At 50.4% G+C, this 18,487-nt stretch overlaps 1 protein-coding gene across 13 annotated transcripts in view; it reads left to right on the top strand.

The window, feature by feature from the left end:
• The window catches only part of SLC39A11 (solute carrier family 39 member 11), a 369,910-nt gene extending 362,094 nt beyond the window's left edge, over nt 1-7,816 (top strand). For 11 of the 13 annotated variants that reach the window (XM_073235864.1, XM_073235871.1, XM_073235869.1 and 8 more), the window contains 3 exons: nt 2,835-2,933; nt 5,219-5,377; nt 6,164-7,816. In XM_073235864.1, the coding sequence (XP_073091965.1) occupies nt 2,835-2,933; nt 5,219-5,377; nt 6,164-6,242 (337 nt within the window). In that variant the 3' untranslated portion in view covers nt 6,243-7,816. The other 2 variants (XM_073235866.1, XM_073235870.1) reach the window with 2 other exon arrangements.
• The last annotated feature ends 10,671 nt before the right edge of the window (nt 7,817-18,487 follow it).

Here is an 18,487-nt window from a genome sequence, read left to right as displayed (position 1 = left end):
ACGCACACACACTTAGAAAGCAAAGGAACAGAACAACAGCTTTTTCCTAAAGAATCACCAGCCAGGTTTCTTTTTGTACCCTAATGTCACTTAATCTCATTCTCTTCGCTCAAACTGGGACAGATCTGGGCTTCCCTGGAGGAGGTGCAGAGCAAGGTTACCCCCCAGCTCTCACCTATGGAGGTACTTCTGAGACCCAGCTGCCTGGGAAAATCCTTAAGGGTTACCCAGCAGTGACCCCACGGCTTACTGCTCAGCAGCAGAACAGTCAAGTCCAAGCTCATCCAGGTGCCCCATGCACCCAGCTTGCCACTCTCGTGCCCTGTGTGCCCAGGGGAGGATCCAGAGCCCAGCCAGTTCGCGAAGCTCAGCAGGAATGGAGCGTGGAGGTGACCAGAGGAAGCAGAAGTGAGAGCTCCGGCCTCCGAGCTGAGCCGCCGGCACAGGGAGCACATCAGAGGGCCCTTCACCCGCTTCTTCTCCGAGGTGGCACACTTGGCGTTCAGCAAGCGCAGAAGGGTGCTTGCTGCTGGGGCTTCAAATGCACATGAGTGGAAGTCAAACCTCCGAGCCAGATCTGTTTGAAGCAGGGCTTTGTAAAGGAGTGAGTTTTGATTCCGGGTGGAAAGTATTCTGGGCCCGTCTTGCAGAGAGGATCTGTGAATTGCTGGAAGGGCCCTGCGGCTGGAAAGGCTGTGCCCCTGCTCCGCTTCTTGAAGCCAAGTCAGTCTCGTTGACACAGACTGTCCCACAGTCCGCTCTCCGTGGCGCCTTCTGTCATCAGCTCACACTGAAACCCCAGTGATCACGCCCAGCCCCACCCCACCCCAGACGCTGATGACGTTCTTGCTGAATAGCAGCTCCTGTGTGTCCAGGGCTTTAGGGGGACTATCCTGGGTTATCATCCTGGCGACGCTGGGAGGGGGAGGGGAGGTTTTCTTCGAACTTTACAGCTGGTGAAGTGGAGGGCAGCACAGCCAGTAAGTCACGGACCCAGGATTTGAACATAAGAAGTCTGACCGCAGAGCCAGAACTTGAGCTGCTGTATGTATGGTGGTGAGCCCTGAGGAAGGATGGGGGACTCGGGGCCCAGGGGCTTCGGTTCTGTTATGTTGGACCTTTCTCCACCCGCTGAGATGTGAGGGCAGAGGCCTGCCAACTCCGCCCATAGGCCCAATCTGGCCTGCCACCTGTGTATGTAAATAAAGTTTTATTGGAACACAGCCATGCTCATTTGTTCACATATTAGATGCTCTCCCACAACAATGGGCAGAGTGGAATGGTTCCAAAAGAGACCCCGTTGTCCTCAAAGCCTAATATATTTGCTCTCTGGCCCTGTTCACAAAATGTTCACTGCCCCCTAGACCTTGAGATGGTGTCAGAGCGTGTCTGAGCCCCTCCCTCTCCAAGAGGTGAAAGGAGAGTGCTGCCTTGGATAACTGAGTTAGGGATCTGGGCAGACTCACAGGAGAGGTCAGCAGACATGGAGTTATGTGGCCACGGGCCTCTGCAGACAAGCCCGGGCTGGGTGGGCCGGGTGTCTTCCTATCCATCCACTTCAGCTTATGAACTGCTTTTTCTGGGGTTTGGGGAGGTCTATGACCCTGTCAGCCTTAAGCAACAGAATATTTCCTTTAGTAAAGAACCCCCTGGTGGCTGTCTAGAGCTGATGGGTGAATTCCTGTTGGCAGCAAGGTGGACAAATGGTGAGCAAATTGCCTGGAAAGCCAAGTGACGGTGGAGTTTCCCTTTTCTGTCTGTCTGGCCACATGCATGCCCAGCATTGCCTGCCCAGTGACATCCTCTTCTCACACCCTGGCGGTCTTTGGTGATGAGATGGGCCCTCCATGGAGGGGCTGCCCCATGGACCTGTCCCGCCAAGGTAGTCTCGTCTGGGAGACACTCTGAAACTGTCTCCCATTGTTCAGACCAGCCCTGTCTCTCTTGCCTTTGCTTCCTTTGCAGGTTGACATTCAGCTGGCTTGCAATAATTTGCAGTGTGTATAATGAAGGTTCTTAATTCACGTGCATGCCTGGTCCCCTGGCGTCACGTCCTGCATTTCCTCCTGGCTCCTGCTGTTTCTCCCTCCCTCTGCTCTCTATCAACACCTGGTCTGTGTGTGAAGCAGGCTTTCAAGGCTTGGCTCTGACCAGCTGACCGATTCACACAGCCCAGCCCCACAGTGTCCCCCAGAGCAGGAAGAGAGAGGATAATAGGGGCCCAAAGGAGCGCAGTGTCCGTGCCAGACCCACGCAGAATCTGCAGGGAAGCCAAGTTGGATTCTGCGTTAGTACTTCCTTGTCCCATTTCTGAAGTCGCTTCATGACAAAATCCGATATATCCATCTCCATGCCGTACGAGAATGGAAACCCACATGTACTGAGCACCTCATGTGTGCTCAGAACTCTGTAGGCATTCGTTGTCGGCTCACACGGAATCCTTCATGGTAGGTGTCCTCGTCCCCTTGCTGTCCCCACCTGTGTCATACATAAGGATCTGAGGCAGACAAAGTGAAGCGATTGTGCACATAGCTAAGTGTCAGGACACAAGTCATGAACACCCAGCCAGCACATTCTCTGCTGCATGGTAGCACCAGAAAGATGGAGGGTCCCCAGGGACAAGGATAGCATGCAGGAGTGGAAGGTCCGTGTCACTGCCCCCTCCCCTGTGCTCTCCACCCACACACATGCCCTCCCTTTCTCCTTCCTCCACCTGTCCCAGTTCTCACCTGGATCCCTGCACCAAAGGGGGGAGCTGGGCCTAGGCCGGGGCTCCTCTGTGTGGGGCTGCTTGGTCCTGACGGCCACCTGCATGTGCCTTATTGGTCTTTCAGGAACTTAGCCATCGGAATTGGGATCCAGAATTTCCCGGAGGGCCTCGCCGTCAGCCTCCCTTTACGAGGAGCCGGCTTCTCCACCTGGAGAGCCTTCTGGTAAGTGCTTCAGAGCACTGGCCATCAGAGGCCAGAGTTGTGTCTGATATGAGGCTCAGAGCAGCCCTCCGTATGGGCTGCTTCTTTCAGAACAACCTCTTCTGACCTGGAGGCAAATCTGGAGCTTCTGGCAAAGTGCCAACAATGTGGTTGAATCCTGCACCCCCCAAGGCTGGGAGGAGCCTCGTGTTTCCACAGTCTTTCCCCAGGAGTCATTGCATTAGCTCCGAGCATACCCTTGTCAGTGCGAAGACCAGGATTATGTCAACAGGGTCTGGGGAGACAGTGCCGGTCTTTCTAAATCTATTCCATAATTTTGCTTTTCAGTAATGTGTAAGGTGAGTCCCCAGTTTTCCGAGGAGAGGACCGTGGCCTGGGCCATTCAGTGGTGACTCCAAGACTAGAGGTCTAATCTTCTGCCCCTCAACTCAGGGCTCTGAGTCTTGGAATACCTCTTGTTAAAAAATCTCTACTCTAGAATGTATGCTGAGAGCTCTTAAAGGACTGCTAATAACAGTTTTAAAATGCCTCCCGTTTTATAGGGCCTTATGACTTACAAGTTCTTGCACATACTTAAATTATTTCATTTCTACCCTCTATTATCTCTTTCTCCATTGTTGGAGTCTACAGAATAGAGGATTTGGATGAGGGCAGGGGCAGGACTGCCTTAGAGGTTTTTAAATGTGAGTTCCATGACCCTGAAAGCCGGCAGGCATTTCTTACAGCAGAGGCACCATGGGAAAGGAAGGGAGGGAATGGGGCCTTTGTGGGCCAAGTCCAGACCCTGAGATCAAACTTTTCTGTCTTCTTGCTCTAGTCTGGACTTGACATCAAACTCAGGTTTTCCTGAGGTGACAAAGTCAAGGCCATGAATTGTACCCACTACACAGCCACAGAGCCTGCTGGTCCTTGCACACAAGCATGGGTGTCAGAAGGCAGTGGCCCCTTAGAGGATTTTCCAGCACCGACAGTGTCTCCTGTGCCAACCGTCTGCTCCTGGCCAGGGAGAAGCAGGGAGTGGGTGGACTTCACAGTCCTGTCCTGTAATCTGGGGAGGCTGGGCGCGGAAGTGTCTCTCACCCCTGTTTTACAGATGGAGGGATCGAGGCTCTGAGGCAGTGTATCTTGCCAAATGCCCACAGCAAGGGACAGTGGGAGCGATGTTCCCAGTTCCTTGTCTTCGGGCATTCAACTGGTAGCAGGTGTATCTTGCCCGTGGGGCTCAGCTGTGGGTTCAGGTACCAGATCATCTCCTGCTCTGACTTCTCTGTGCACATGTGGGCTCCTGTTTTAATAAGAGCTCTTGTGATTTCAAGCCACAGAGACCCATTCTCACCAGCTCAAATAAAGGGATTTTTTTCAAAGGAGAAATCTCACCTTAATCCAAGAGGGGCATAGTGGGGACAGGTCCTTGATATACATGTGGCCAGGTGCATACACATGTGATGGATCCAGGCCCTTTGGTACACACACTTCTCTGCAGAGGTGGATGGTCGTAGCTCCTTCAGAAGGGGTGCAGTTGTCGCCTGAGCCCCCAGACATACCAGGTACAACTGCTCTTGGGAAATGTCCGTAATACTCCTAATCTGTTCTGGTGTTCAAAAGACATGGCAGGCATCTACGGATGAATGGATATATAACATGGAGTGTCCACAAGGTACTATTCAGTCGTAAAGGAATGAAGTACCAATAAGTGTTACAATGTGGATGCACCTTGAAAACATTATGCTGAATGAAATAAGCCAGCAAAAGTAGCACATACTGCACGATTCCTTTTGTATGAAATACCAGAATAGGTGAATCCATAGAGACAAAAAGTAGATTAGTGGTTACCAGGGGCTGGAGGGAGGGAGGAATGGGGAGTGGCTGCTAATGACTATGGAGTTTCTTTTTTTGGGGTGACAAAAATGATCTGGAATTAGATAGTGGTGATGGTTGCACAACCTGGTGAATATACCAAAAACCACCGAACAATATATGTGAAATGGGTGTGCCGTATGGAATGTGACTCATATGTCAATAATGCTATTATTTTGAAAAGAAAGTAGAAAACTTTAAAACTCCCAAAGGAACCTGAGAGGGGGGCGTCTACTGTAGCTGCGTAACAGGGAGCTGGGGAAGCACACAAGGTGGTTGAAAAAACAACGAAGCGCTTTTACACTGCCGTGCTCAGACGCTATGTGCCATAGAATGTGTCTGTTTTCTAGAGTTGGGTCAACAGTCCGCACATGCTGTGTGTCTGCTTGGCCTCCCCACGGGGGCACGTGTCTCTGTTCTCTCCGTAGGTACGGGCAGCTGAGCGGCATGGTGGAGCCTCTAGCTGGGGTCTTCGGTGCCTTTGCCGTGGTGCTGGTGGAGCCCATCCTGCCCTACGCCTTGGCCTTTGCAGCTGGCGCCATGGTCTATGTGGTCGTGGACGACATCATCCCTGAAGCTCAGATCAGGTCAGGGCGCTTGCCTTCTTCCCTCGCCTGCCCCTGGCCCGGCCCAGACCCCAAGCTCCAGAGCTGCCCTCCTTCATTTGCCATTCCTCTCTTTACGTCCACTGCACCCTACCCCTTCCCGGGGTCTCCCCCAGCCCCTCTTCAGCTGTGCTTCCTGAAACTAAAAAGAGAAAGGAGGGATGGGCAGGTGGGCAGAGAGACAGACCAGGCGATTTTAGGCAGTGGGACATGCCCACCACCTCCCCCGCCCTCTGATGAACAGATCATTATTTTTGTATACCCCCACCACTCCATCTCTCAGCTTTTGGGGGGCTGGAATGAGGGGAGAGGGGACATCTATGTTCTCATTGTCCAGCTATAGGCCAGATACTGGGGGTGGGGGGCTTCCTCTTTGTTTCACTTTGGTTTTAATGGCAGAATGATTTTGAGACTAGATTATAACGTCAGACTAAATAGTATCTTCAGGAATTTAATTGCCACGCTATTATTCAAGCATGGCTTCCAGAGCTATTACAGGTGCCCTTGGGCAAGATACTGACTCCTCTATGCCTCAGTCTCCCCACCAGTAAAATGGGAATAATCTGATCTGAGTACGGGTCTCGTGTGGTTATCCTTTGGGATTCCACGAGTTAATGAGTTTTCCTGGCATAGCAATATTAGTATCGTTATTAATAGCACTAGTATCGTTTCTATTGGAAATGTGTATTGCTGAGGATACTTGCAGCATAGACAGTGTCCCAGACTGCGCTAAGGTCTTGCTTTTCTCCCCCCACCCCACCCCACCAGTGGTAACGGGAAGCTGGCATCCTGGACCTCCATCCTGGGATTTGTGGTCATGATGTCCCTCGATGTAGGCCTGGGCTAGCGCCGAAATGCTTCGGATCCCAGGAAAGGGAGCACAAAGAAACAGCAATGGCAGGCTTCGACGGGACCACAAGCCTCGCTCTTTACCTTAAAACATTTTTCCTTTTTTTTTTCCTTTTCATCTCATTATCCTGATTGATGCTGATTAGAACATGACAATTTTTACTTTTCTTCTGAGGGAGATGTTGGTTTTATTTGGAATCTCAAGGTGTCATGAACCACAGATTTCTGTTTGGCTCCTGAACAGACCCGTTCTTCAGTGGGATTGCCACGGACGTACAGATCTGGGAAATCTCTGCTTTCACGCCTTCAATCTTCCTCGCTAGATACAATGGCGACTTCCAAGGTCACCACAGGGGCAAGCTCTCGAGAGAGCAGTCTCCTAGGCAGTTTTTGCCTGGTGACTCAGAGCAGAATGGCCAGGACACCTCTCGTCTGTCCCTTAGTGGAGCGTCATGGACACAGCAACCTGTCCCCAGATCCCAGCCATCCCAGGGAGGAAACGGACCGTCCTCTCCCTCCCCTGAGGAAGAGGCCATATGGGAAGGGGCTCCGACAAAGGGATGGGGACCAGTTAGTCTTCCCCCTTTTTGTGAGGCAAAGATGGACACCATTGAGGTTAAGGGAATTCAGACAAGTTTGAACACACAGTGAGACCTGTGAGAAGAGGACAGAGTGTAGCTTTGATCAGAGACCCCCACTGTCTGTGGATTCTAAGGGCAAAGTGGTCTGTCACGGTTTCCCAATCCTCTAGACCTTTATTTTGGTAAGGTTGGTGACCTTCATTTTTCTAAGAGACTTGGGGATACCAGCCAACTGCCAGAACTCAAACCCTTCATCTGCTTATGGAGGGGGCCACTAAAGCTGATGTAAGTGAGCGGAGGGCGTTTGGAGTCTGCCGTGGGTCCTTCTTTGTTGACCATTTAGTAACTTGTAACTTGACCCAGAACTTTTAAGCTGCAGCAGGCTTTGCTGGAGTTTGACCAGAGACCCTAGCGTGAGAAGGGAAGAAGGGGTAGGAGAAGAGAGATTTTTACATTGTCCTCGGAAAGTAATTTTAGCCAAGTCATCATTCTGAAATGACCCTAAAGGAGGACTTGAACTACACTAGAAGCCAATCCCAATCTACTCCTTTGTAGACATAGCTCCTCCAACTGGGGAGGTAGAACTGGTCTGTTTTGAACATAACTAAGGCCTGCCATCCTCATCAGTCAGAGTTGCCTATGGGAACTGACACGGGCTCTGCCAGCAAGGCAGGCAGTCCAAGAGCCGGGCTTCAATGCCTGCCCTCTGAGTTTACATGTTTCATTGCTTCCAAGGGTAAATACCCTGCTCTGTGAATGCTGTAAGACCCAAAGGCCAACCTTCTGCTGGGTCTATGTTATGATCTTCCGAAGCACTGGTGATCAGAGGTGAAGACACATTCAGAGGTCTGATGGGTTGAAATTAATTGGTTTGGTGGTCGGTGTATGTGTATTCTCATGTCTTTGTATGTAATGCTGCATAATGCAAACTTTCTGATGGACAAGACCTCATAACTGTGATTAGTATCAATAAAGGGGATATTGTTGTGGATGACCTGTGCTGTGCTCAGTCCTTCTTGAAGCTCCTGCTGTTCTGGGTTGATAATATAAGAGCTAACAGAAGCCAGTGCTAACATCTCCCCTACCTAACACACCAGTAGAAGTAAAGGAAGGAGCTCAGATGAGACAGGCTGGTTAGATTCGTGGTTGCAAACAGCATCCACCTTCAGCTTACTTAGGGAATTCAGTGGAAGGCTATCGGGAGCTCACAGGATCTGTAGGAGAAATAGGCTTGAAAATCGGGTGGATGCAAGAAAACTAGAGGTCTGGGACCATGACCCAATCACATCTCAAAAACATCTCAGTTCGGATGCCCTGGCCCCCTGTGTTGGCCCCTGGATACTGAACAGCAACCACTCAACCGCTGTCCCTTGGTGCTTCCACCACCGCCGCGGGAATGACCTCTAACCTCACCCTGACTCTTTGGGTGCCAGCTCCACATTCAGAGTTCTGGGCAGAAACAGCTAGCTGGCAGAGCGTAGGTCCTGGGTCCCCCAACCAGCTGCTCCTGCCCTCATACCAAGTCTCGGACAATAATGGATTTTCAAGCTTTGGAATGAGTTCAGATGGTGGAGAGCCAAAAGCAGAAAAATAGGTTTATTACGTTGATCACAGCCTTATGCTTTTGCTGCTCAGCATCTAAACATCTACAGATAACTTCTCTATTTTCTCTTTAAAAAAAACTGTTCTGCTCAGATAAATGGAGCTATCCCTCATGCAGTTGAAACTTCACCCTTCCCCTTTCCAAAAGGGAAATTACTCCAATGGTCAGCTGTCCCGTTGGTGGGTAATTCCTTTCTTGGGTTCAAAAATTCTAAACTGATGGTGCCCAAGTTGATGAGAGTGAGAATCATTAGGTACAATGGAGGTGGCACCATCTGTACCCCCACTTATTCCAGACCTTCTCTTATTCCAGGTCTGGCTATGAGAGAAATAGTGCCGCATAGCGATCACTGGTTCTGAACAAAAAACCTCCCTTAAAGCACAATATCTCAACCTCATTAAATATTGTCCCAGAGCTAGTCTTGAAACCATGTCTCCAATAATTTGTGTCACAGTTCCAAACAGAGGACTGCTACTGGGTGATAGGAGCAAATTGCAAGGGTATCCATCCATTGCCTTGCTGGAAGCAATGTTGCACAGGATTCCATGATAGGACAGACGGGAGGTGATTCAGACCCACACATATGAGCCTGCTTCAATGAGCAGAAATCTCTGCCTTTTCCATACTAGAAAGGCATTAAGTAGTCTACAAGTGTCCTGGAAATATCATCAGTATCTGGAGTCAGGGCTCAGTCCCACAGAAGCCATTTCCAGCTGGTAATGGGATTTGATAAGTGTGACCCAGGACATGATGGACAGCTGGGGGCACAGATAACACTCACCTGGTGTCCAGTGGTCAGCCTTTACTGAGGCCCGGAAGTCACTCCCGACTTCCTATGCTGGCACAGTAAAGCCAGAATTTCTGTAACAATTGTAAGTCAATAAATTAAGACTAGTTTAAAATGATGTTCTTCCCTCCATTGTGCACCATAAAAATGGATTCATAAATATATTTTTCTCATGTTTGTCAAAATTTAGAAAAATCTTGAAATCATGCTGGTTTCAAATTCTTTCTCCCTATTTGAGTTGGCCATCACCCCTCTTTGGGGGCCATGCTGGACATAACTCTGCCATTTCTGGAGATGCCAGGGTGGCAGTGCATGAGAACTGGTTTTCTCTCGCAGGGTGATGGCTTTAGGCAAAGCAACTACATTTCCTTCAAGAAGTGTTTCAGAAGACTGGAACAGCCCCCTTTGGCTGTTTCCGCAGACAAAGAAGGTTCTTTGAGGACTAAGAATTCAGAGAAGGCCAAGCTTTTCATATCCTCCCATCTATCTCCGTTTTATTTCTGTGGGTCTCACCACTTCCTGACCAATGCTTTCTACGGAAAGGCTATAATTTTACCAGCATAGAAATTCAGCCAGACCTTGGATCGGATTTTGCATTTGCTTCCCTACTTTTCTCAGCTTTTTGGACAGTAAAAACTGTCAAAGAAATCCCTAGATTTCAGTCTTTTCCTTGAGTTTATAATTTCAGGGCTGCAGCTTGCCAATGTTTTTTTCCCTCCCATCAGCTGGCACTGCTTACTTAACAGGACTGCCTCTCAGCCCTCACATCCCTGACTGTCTGATGGCAAAACAACTTACGCCCTCAAGGTAGTGCCCTTAATGGCCCCTTCATCTCAGGTGACTGGTATGAGAACTTGAGAGGTGAGGGTGGGTATTGGCATCTGGATCTCATCTGGGGACCAAACAGAAAACATTCCCATTAGGCTGTGCAGAGGGGTGGACCATAGGCCATTAGTTAGGTGAAGACTGAGAGCCAGGCGGGGTGCTATGCGCCATGCCACCTCCTTTAAACTTCCTTGCCCTTTATATCATTACCCCAACTTTGCCCACCAGGAAGGTGAGGTCCAGGAAGTCTTGCTAAGGTGGCCGACAGGCAGTGGCAGGGTCGGCTCTGTTATCCGCAAAGCGTGCAGAAATTCACCTCCCAGACCCTCCCGCCCTAAAGCTTTGCTGGCACCACCTCCTGCACACGCCACCCTCGAATAATTGGTTGAATCTGTGAAAGATGGAAGCAAATGGGAGCCCGGGGGCTGTTCTTTTTTCCCCTTTTAAATGAAGGCATGATTACATCTAACAAAGGCACGATCATAAGTGTGTACAGCTCCACCAATTTTTACCTATGCACCCCTGGCCTGGGCCTTGCCGCCGGATCTTGCGGAAGCAGCAGATGGGGGGACCCCAGCTCTAGGATCCGCCTCCCCTGCTGGCTACGTGCCCTGAGCTCTGCCGGCTCGGCCCGCAGATGCCATCCGACTGGCCAGGTGAGGCTGGAACGCCTGCGCCGGCGCACGTTCCCGGGGCGCGGCGCCGAGTCACCGGGGAGCCTCCCGTCCCGGCCTCCCGGGACGCCTGGCGTGGCGCCGGGGCGGGTCCTGGCCAGGCTCGCGGGCGGCCTCCCGGGCAGCCGGCCGCCGTTTACCTGCGCGGGGCGGGCGGGGCGGCGCCGGGCTTTGCACGCAACCGGCCGCTCCCGGGCCGCCCGCCTGCGGGAAGCCGCCCCGGCGTCACCCGGCTTGGCTGCGCGGCGAGGCCGGTCCTGCTCCACTAGGGCACCCCTGGCGTCTTGGGGCGCCCTGCTGCCTCGGGCCGGTCGCTGCCAGCTTGCCCCTTCCCAGGGGGGACCCGGTTTGGGGGAACTGAAATTTACATACAGAGGAGCGCGCTCTTTGGAAAAAGTAATACAAAAGGACAAACACAGAGTTAGCTTTGCAAGGAGCCTGGAGCCCGCGTCCTTGCGTTCAGACTTCATTGGCTTTAAGGTAAGTTCAGCGGTGGCTCCCTACTTATAATTAACGCTGAACACAGGGCAGGGAGGCCGGCCGTGCAGGGGCATTTAGAGGCTTCTCCACAAGGTCAGGTGCTCTATTTAGTGAATTTACTTTTTGGTCATCTTCCTAACACAGCCCAGCCCTGGGCCTGTGAGAAGAGGTGGCAGTGTGTCCACAAGCAGGAGAAATAACTCTCAAAATTCTGCCTCCCGCCTCTAGTCGGGAGAACTAACCTGGGAGAGGACAAGCCCCTCTTCCAGCGGGGTGCAGGGGGGAGATGAGCCCTGGGCTGCCAGTGAGAGCTGCGGGAAGCTAACCAGAAACCTTCCGTTGGCTTCTATTCAAGCCTTTTCCCTACTAGTTCTCGTCCTCTCGACAGCGCCTGGGTTCTGCCAGTAGCTTAATGGCAAAGGCCCTGCATGGCCATCAGCTGTTCCCAAGAGCTGTCACTGAGACCTCTGCAATTCCTGATGGGGCGGCCCAGCCTCAGGACCCCCAGGCATCCTTGGCACTCAGCTACCATCCTCTGTTCCAAGACATGGAAGACAGGGGTGGATGGATGAGCCACTGAATTAGGCTGGCCCAAGGGAAGGCATGTGATTCTCTGCACAGGGTAAAACCTCAGGACATGTCCCAGCATCACTGTCTCATTGATCTCCCAAATTTAAAGATCAGACTGGAAGTTGTATGGGATCTTTTCTGATGTAGTCCCCACTCTCTGGCAAACTATAATCCATGAAATTAGTATGTCTCCCACTGGCCTCAGTCTAGTGGGAAGGGGTATGGATCTACCTGTTTGGAGTTGGTGAAGACCCAGCCCTGGGGTTTAGGGCCAGGCTAGCATCTCCCTTCATCTCCATGACCTCCAAGAAGTCCAGGATGTGTTAGGGAAGAATGAAAACATAGGACAAGCCGGGAAGCATGCAAAGAGAAGGAGAGGCCCTTAGCCAAAGTTGTGTTCTGCTTTTTAGGGTGTGAGTATGAGTATGGAAGTGTAACACCTTCCCTGACCTTCGCCTTTTAGGGTTAGGGTTCAATATGCACTTAGGTCTGCATCCCATGTTGGTCACTCAGGAGGGTGTCCCAAGGAAAAGAACCGTTAACTGATTTAAGATGAACACGGAGGTTTGTCTTCCATCAGGTTTTGAGCAGGAACCTGCACCCGATCTGCTTTTTCAGTGAAAATGCTGTTTGAATTTAATATGTGAAATTGTGGGGAATTTAAAGTGGTTCATTTACTAACAAGTCTATAATACAGGTTAAAAGAAAAAGGACCACTCTTGAAATGGTTCATGAATCTGTAGATTTCTTCCATGTGGACATTGGTCATATTTGGTAACTTGGGGGGAGATGGTCATTGTGTTAGTTCTCTGTTGCTGGATAACAACCACCACAAACTGAGGGGATTAACGCAACACACGTTATTGTTTCAATTCTTCGCGTCAGGAGTCTGGAGGCAGTTTAACTGGGTCCTGTGCTCGGGGTCTCACAAGGCTGTGTGCTCCTCTGGGGGCTGGGAAGAATCAGCCCTTAGGTGGTTGACAGAATTCCGTTCCTGGCAGTTGTAGGACAGAGGGCCCAGCTTCTTGCTGACTGTCAGCTGGGGGCTTTCCTTCATGCCTGGGGGGCCACCGGTAGCTCCTAGAGGCTCACAGATTGTTGGCACATGGGCTTTCCCAGCATGGCCACTTCATCAGATCAGCCCCTGAGTGAGTTTGCAACAGGGAGGCACATAAGGCAACATAATCACAGGAGTGACCTCCTGTCACCGTTGCCATATACTCTGGGCTCGTAAACCCAGGTCACACAAGTTGTTTTCACAGGTTCATGGGCATCTTTTTCTTCAATTGGGATAAGCGTGGCATGACAAACTGCGTGCAGGTAGGATAGGATTTCATTCTCTCTGCTGCACATAGACTTCAGGGTGGTGCGCTGAAAAGTAGGTGGGTCAGGTGAGCAGGGAGTGACTGGATTCCAAGACACCCACCTAGAGAGATAGACTGATGCTGCCTGAGCCCTGGGGACACCTGGCTTTATTCTTTCCGGTTCTCTGAGGGGTTTCCATGGACTGACCCCCCAGAACCCCAGAACTGTGGGGTCAGGGCAGGGGCCAACTCATGGCTTCTTTTCATGACTCAGTGACAGGGACAGGAGATGCTGAGGGCTAGCGGACCGTGCCTGCATGCCTGCTCCCTCCTACCCGCCTCTCTCATTAGCACAGCAGAGCTAAGTATAAAAATGCTTCAGATTCAAGTGACTATTTCCATGTAGACACCTACTGAGGGGTGGCTAAGAGACCTTCATTTTAGTCAGTGCCTTTCTTTCGGTCTAGAAACTTTTACAAATCAGCTTCCAACGCCACCTATTTCGTGGCAATGGCTCTGTCAGTCTCAGCACTTGGCTGTACTTTGCAGGTAATAGGAAGGGAGAGAGGGGGAAAACAATAACCAAAAAACAGGGCCCACTGCCAGGTCTATAAGAGTGTACAGACCTAGAAGTCTCCCAAGGATATTTTTTTTAAATACCTGTATATTAGAAACTTGTAAAATAGACTTTTACAATAAAAACAACACAAGAGAAATCTCATAGGTCAAAATCAAACCTTGAGTTTCTTGCTTTGCAACCTAACCTTTAATGTAAGAGAGAGGTTGGATGAATAGATGTTCAGATTGTCTGGAGCAGATTAAAATGGATTATGCTCTGGAAACCAGAAAGGTTCATGGACCTCTATCTTCCCTAAGAGCTGCTTCCTTACCCAATACGTTATGCCTGTTTTGGAGAAGGGATGTTGTAGGTGTGTGTGTGTGTTTGTTTAATATAGAGCTCTTGGCAAATGAAACGCTCCTGGCAAGCCCATCGGGTTGGCAGGTGCTGAAAAGTAAATCCCTTTTTTCCGAACCAGTTTCCCAGATTTCCATCAACATCCTCACAGCTCCACCAGGCAGTGCCACCTCTCTTAGCCCTCAGTAGACCCAGGCCCTGGACACAACTGCCTCTGGCTGGACCACACAGCCATCAAGGTTAAAGGGAGGACCAGGTTTAGGTCTTTTCTGTGATGAGCTCCGTCATTCTGAATATTCATTTCCCAGCTGTGAAAGTCAAAGATGAAAACAGGTAGGTGGGGTTGCCTCATTTTAAGGTTTGGGCCGGGCTGGGTTGGGGTGGAAGGGGCAGGCTAAGGGAAAAGGAGAGACGGAGGTTAATGGGGGTGCAGGTTGACTCCGCTGGCACCACAGGAGTCGTGCTGTCGCTGTCCTGGCTGACTGAACAACAAGGCTTCGGGAAAAGGCAAGATCCCTCAAGGGAGCTCTCTGGGCATTCACAGCCCTGACTGAGCGCGTGTCTGCATAAGAGATGACAATGCGGATAGCACGGCAGATTGCGATCAGCCTTGGCAGGGAAGCCGCAAGCGGGGCTTTGTGGTTTGGAGAAGTGCAGCCAACAAGCAGGGCACAACACACCGCTCCTCCTCCCCCAGCCCAGCTTCCATTGCCTCCCTCCTTGTACAGGTCAGGGAGGCTGGCCCCACCCCCAGGCCCCTGGCATATTACCCATAAGCACCTGATGCCTTGCTTTTTCGGGTTCACTGCCTTCCTGTGTTGTTCATGTCCCGTGAACCGGTCAGCACCATTCTTTATGGGGATTTGGCTGCCAGGTATAAAGAGGAACTGAGCCAGCCCAGGGTGTGAAACGCTTAGATAGGTTAAGAAGAAGGTCAGGATCTTGCCGATCCCCAGGCTGTGGCTGTTCGCATTTATGATATTTAATTTTAATCTTAATCATCCCAATCTAAGAACAAAAATAGCAAGAAAATAAGAGTCAGTGGAAAACTGAATCCACTTGGCTTGAACCACGTGCTACGTAAAAGTGGAACTGCTGCTCTCTCAAACATCCGACGAAAATAATGGCGATGTCCTGCAGGCTATTTAGATGCTCTACCCAGGGTACAAGATGACTAAAAGTGATTTTTGCCCCGCTATCCTACGTAGCCAATCTGCCCTTCCTTCTGCCTAATACGTCTTTGTGACAGTCGTCTTCTAACCCTTCCCTACAGCTTTGATGTTTAGGAACTGCCTTAAGGTCCCTGATCTCTATTTGTGCGACATAAATCTGGTACCACAACAGAACTGTTTTCAGAGTAGATGTCGCTAGATGCTGCTCTGGAACCCAACCAAACATGATGAGTGGTTTATCGTCCAACGCTGGCAGGAGCTTACTCACCCTTAACTGTCTGGTTAAAAAAGCAAACCAGATCTATTTTAGCCACTATAATTTGAAAGCAAGACCAGATCTGATCATTTGTTCTATGAGGCACACAAGAATTCTTGCACTGGCAGATTTATTCTTCTTCTGTTTTTGTCTTTAAAATTAGTTTTTGTTTGACTTTTTATTATGGAGAATTTGAAACCTGCACTCGAGTAAACAGAATGGGGTCACGAACCCCCATGAATCCATCACCCAGTTCTGACAACTACCAAGCTCTGGCCAGTACAGCCCCTCCAGCTCGTTATTTGGGAAAAAAAATTACCAGACATTCATGCCATTTTATTCATGAACGGTTCAGTATGTATCTTGAAAAGGAAAGGATTTCCTTTTTCACGTGACCCTAATACAGTTATCACACCGAAATAAGTGACATTGTAGAATCCACTTCAAATACTGCATGTATCTTATTTCTTCCCTTGAAGCTGAACAGTGACCTTTAGCCGAAAACAATAAATCCTTACCCAATATCATTCAGCTCACATATTCTATATTTCTAAGGGAATGTGTGCTTTTCCGAAAATTCATTATTACCTTATTTCATTCCCATAAATAAGCTTGTGGGGTAAGCGCAGCTATGAGACCCAGGGGCGTGACTGAATACACACTAATGCGAGCTCTGATGTGGCCTAGGCAGTGCATGCCAGTGGCCCCGTCCCTGAGGCACAGCAGATCTAAACACACCCTCCCCTCCTGCCCCCTCCCTCTGAGTTGAGCGCCAGGGGCAGCCCAGGGATCTGCAAGGGAAGACTTCCCAGTGACTGGCAGTCACCTGGACAGAGGGTGGGAGTGGGGGGGGCAGGGACCAGACACGATGCGACAGCCGGGAATGGTTTGGAGGGCTTGTCAAGAAATACAAATACTACCACGGGCAGCATCCCTGGAGGCCAGTTTCAGGTTCCCTTAGGCCGTAAAGTTCCCACATTTCTGTAGAGCCAGCCGCCTCTCTGGCTCCAGAGGACAGTGTTACACCTTTCTGGTTGGTGTTGCATTTGTAGGGGATCCTCTTTGGGCATTCATCCTTCCATCTTCCCTCTTCCTGGGCATGATTTTGTCCTTTAAACTGCCAGCCACGTGAGCCAGGGGCAGGCACTGCACAGGTGTGCCTCGTGTGTGCTAAAGTAGCTGGCAAAGCCCTCTGCCCGCCTGGGCAAATGGTTTTCTTACTGCAGCTCCCTTGGGGCTGATTTTAGGGAGGGATGTGTCCGTTTCAGCAGCATCCTCTCTAGCCCTGGTTGGCTTCTGGGAATGAGAGCCTAGTGCACAGCTTACCCAGGTCCCCACCCTGGGCTTTGGAAGGTTGACTGACACTTTGCGTGTCAGCGAGAGCTGCGCGCCGGAGGCCTGGGGCTTCGCTGGAGAATGTGGGTCATGACTTGCATTGTGCGCATCAAGGGCTCTGACGAGCGCTGATGGATTTGGCTTCCTTGTGGATCCTGAGCTCTGGGCGGGGACAAAGGGGAGCATTGTTCGGCAGGGCAGGCCTCGGCCTGTGAACCCACTCATTTGCCTGACGGTAGAGACAGGTGTATCACACACTCAGCATGCCAGAGCGACGCTGGGTGATTAAGATCTTGGCTTTGTGCCCCGGGGCCAGGCGAAGAGAGGCAGATGTGCAGAGAGGGATGGCTGTGGTCACTCTCTTCTCCCTGCAAACTGGCCCTTGACTTTTCTTCTCTCAGTTTCCTCTTCTGATCTCTGCTCCTAAAAATAGCATCTGTTAGCGATGGGAAACTTTGCATCCTGTGCTGAGGTCTCACCCTTCTTAGCTTGAGGGTGGCCATAGCGTGCTGGGCATCTTCACTGGGGAAGGCAAATTAAGACACTGTCAAGCCAAGGCCGAGAGCACCTCCTGGCTCTGCTCCACGCCGTGGGCCCCTGGAGGGACTATTTCATGTCCCCCAGGAGACTCTTCCAGCTAGACACACCCGGGCCAGGGGTACTGGGTGGGTAGTAGTTTCCTGGCACCCTCTGGGCTGTGGCTGTAAGTGCTCCAAACTATTTTTCTCATTTTTTTAAATTAAAATTTTATTTTTATGAAGTACCAGACAAAGCTTAGTAAATCAAATAGCACGGTAACATTTTTAATGCAAATCTAATGTTCTACCCTCTTCCACCTCAGCTGTGAATGTGTTCTGTCTGAAAGCACCTTTTCAATTCCAGTATATTCACCTCCAATTTCCCAGCACCACAGCATGTCTCCCTATTTGGGTTTTGGACATTATTGACTTTTTACCTTGAAAAGCGAAAGTATCGTTAGCCTTCCATTTGACTTCAAGCAGCGAAATCCTCCCTATCGTGGTTTAACCAGATGAGGGTGTTTCCCATAACTTACAGTGCAATAGAGGTTCAGTCTGGGATCGGAGCAGCGGTCCTGTGGTGTCACTGGAGACCCTGCCTCCTCCCCCTGCCTTCTCACCCTGTAATCCTTAGCATGCACCTGCCTTACACACACTCACATTTTCCTAAACAAAATGACCCAGATTTTATACAAAGCTGCAGCATGTCTAGTATAGTAGACAAAGATATCTTCACCCTCAGCCCCAGAGTTGTACATATCTTGTTACAGGGCTAAGGGAATCAAGGGTGCAGGTGGAATTAAGGTTGCTAATCAGCTGACCTTGAGATGGGGAGATTATCCTGGATTATCCCGATGGGCCCGCTGTGATCACAGGGGTCCTTCTATGTGGAAGATGGAGCAGATGGGATGTGAGAAAGACTCACTTGGTCACTGCAGTCTTTCCAGAGGGAAGGGCCATGAGCAAGGACTAGGCAGCTTCTAGAAGCTGGAAGAGGAAAGAAAATGAATTTTCTGCTAGAGCCTCCAGCAGGATCTGATGCTCCACTACCTTCTCACCTCCTGTGTTGCTGTTAAATTGTTCGATATTATTCAGGTTGCTGGTCCTGCGTGTGTGATTTCTTCCCTTCCCCTCTCGCCTCCTCCTTTGAAGGTCTTCTTTTTATTTCTAATGAGCTGAACTTTACGGTACAGGATGTTGATGTGGGTCTGTTTTCATTCAT

The sequence above is a fragment of the Manis javanica genome, chromosome 4 (assembly GCF_040802235.1).
Source record: "Manis javanica isolate MJ-LG chromosome 4, MJ_LKY, whole genome shotgun sequence".
NCBI lineage: Eukaryota > Metazoa > Chordata > Mammalia > Pholidota > Manidae > Manis > Manis javanica.
Note: the sequence above shows the minus strand (reverse complement) of the source record. Positions and strands in the feature narration are given on the sequence as shown.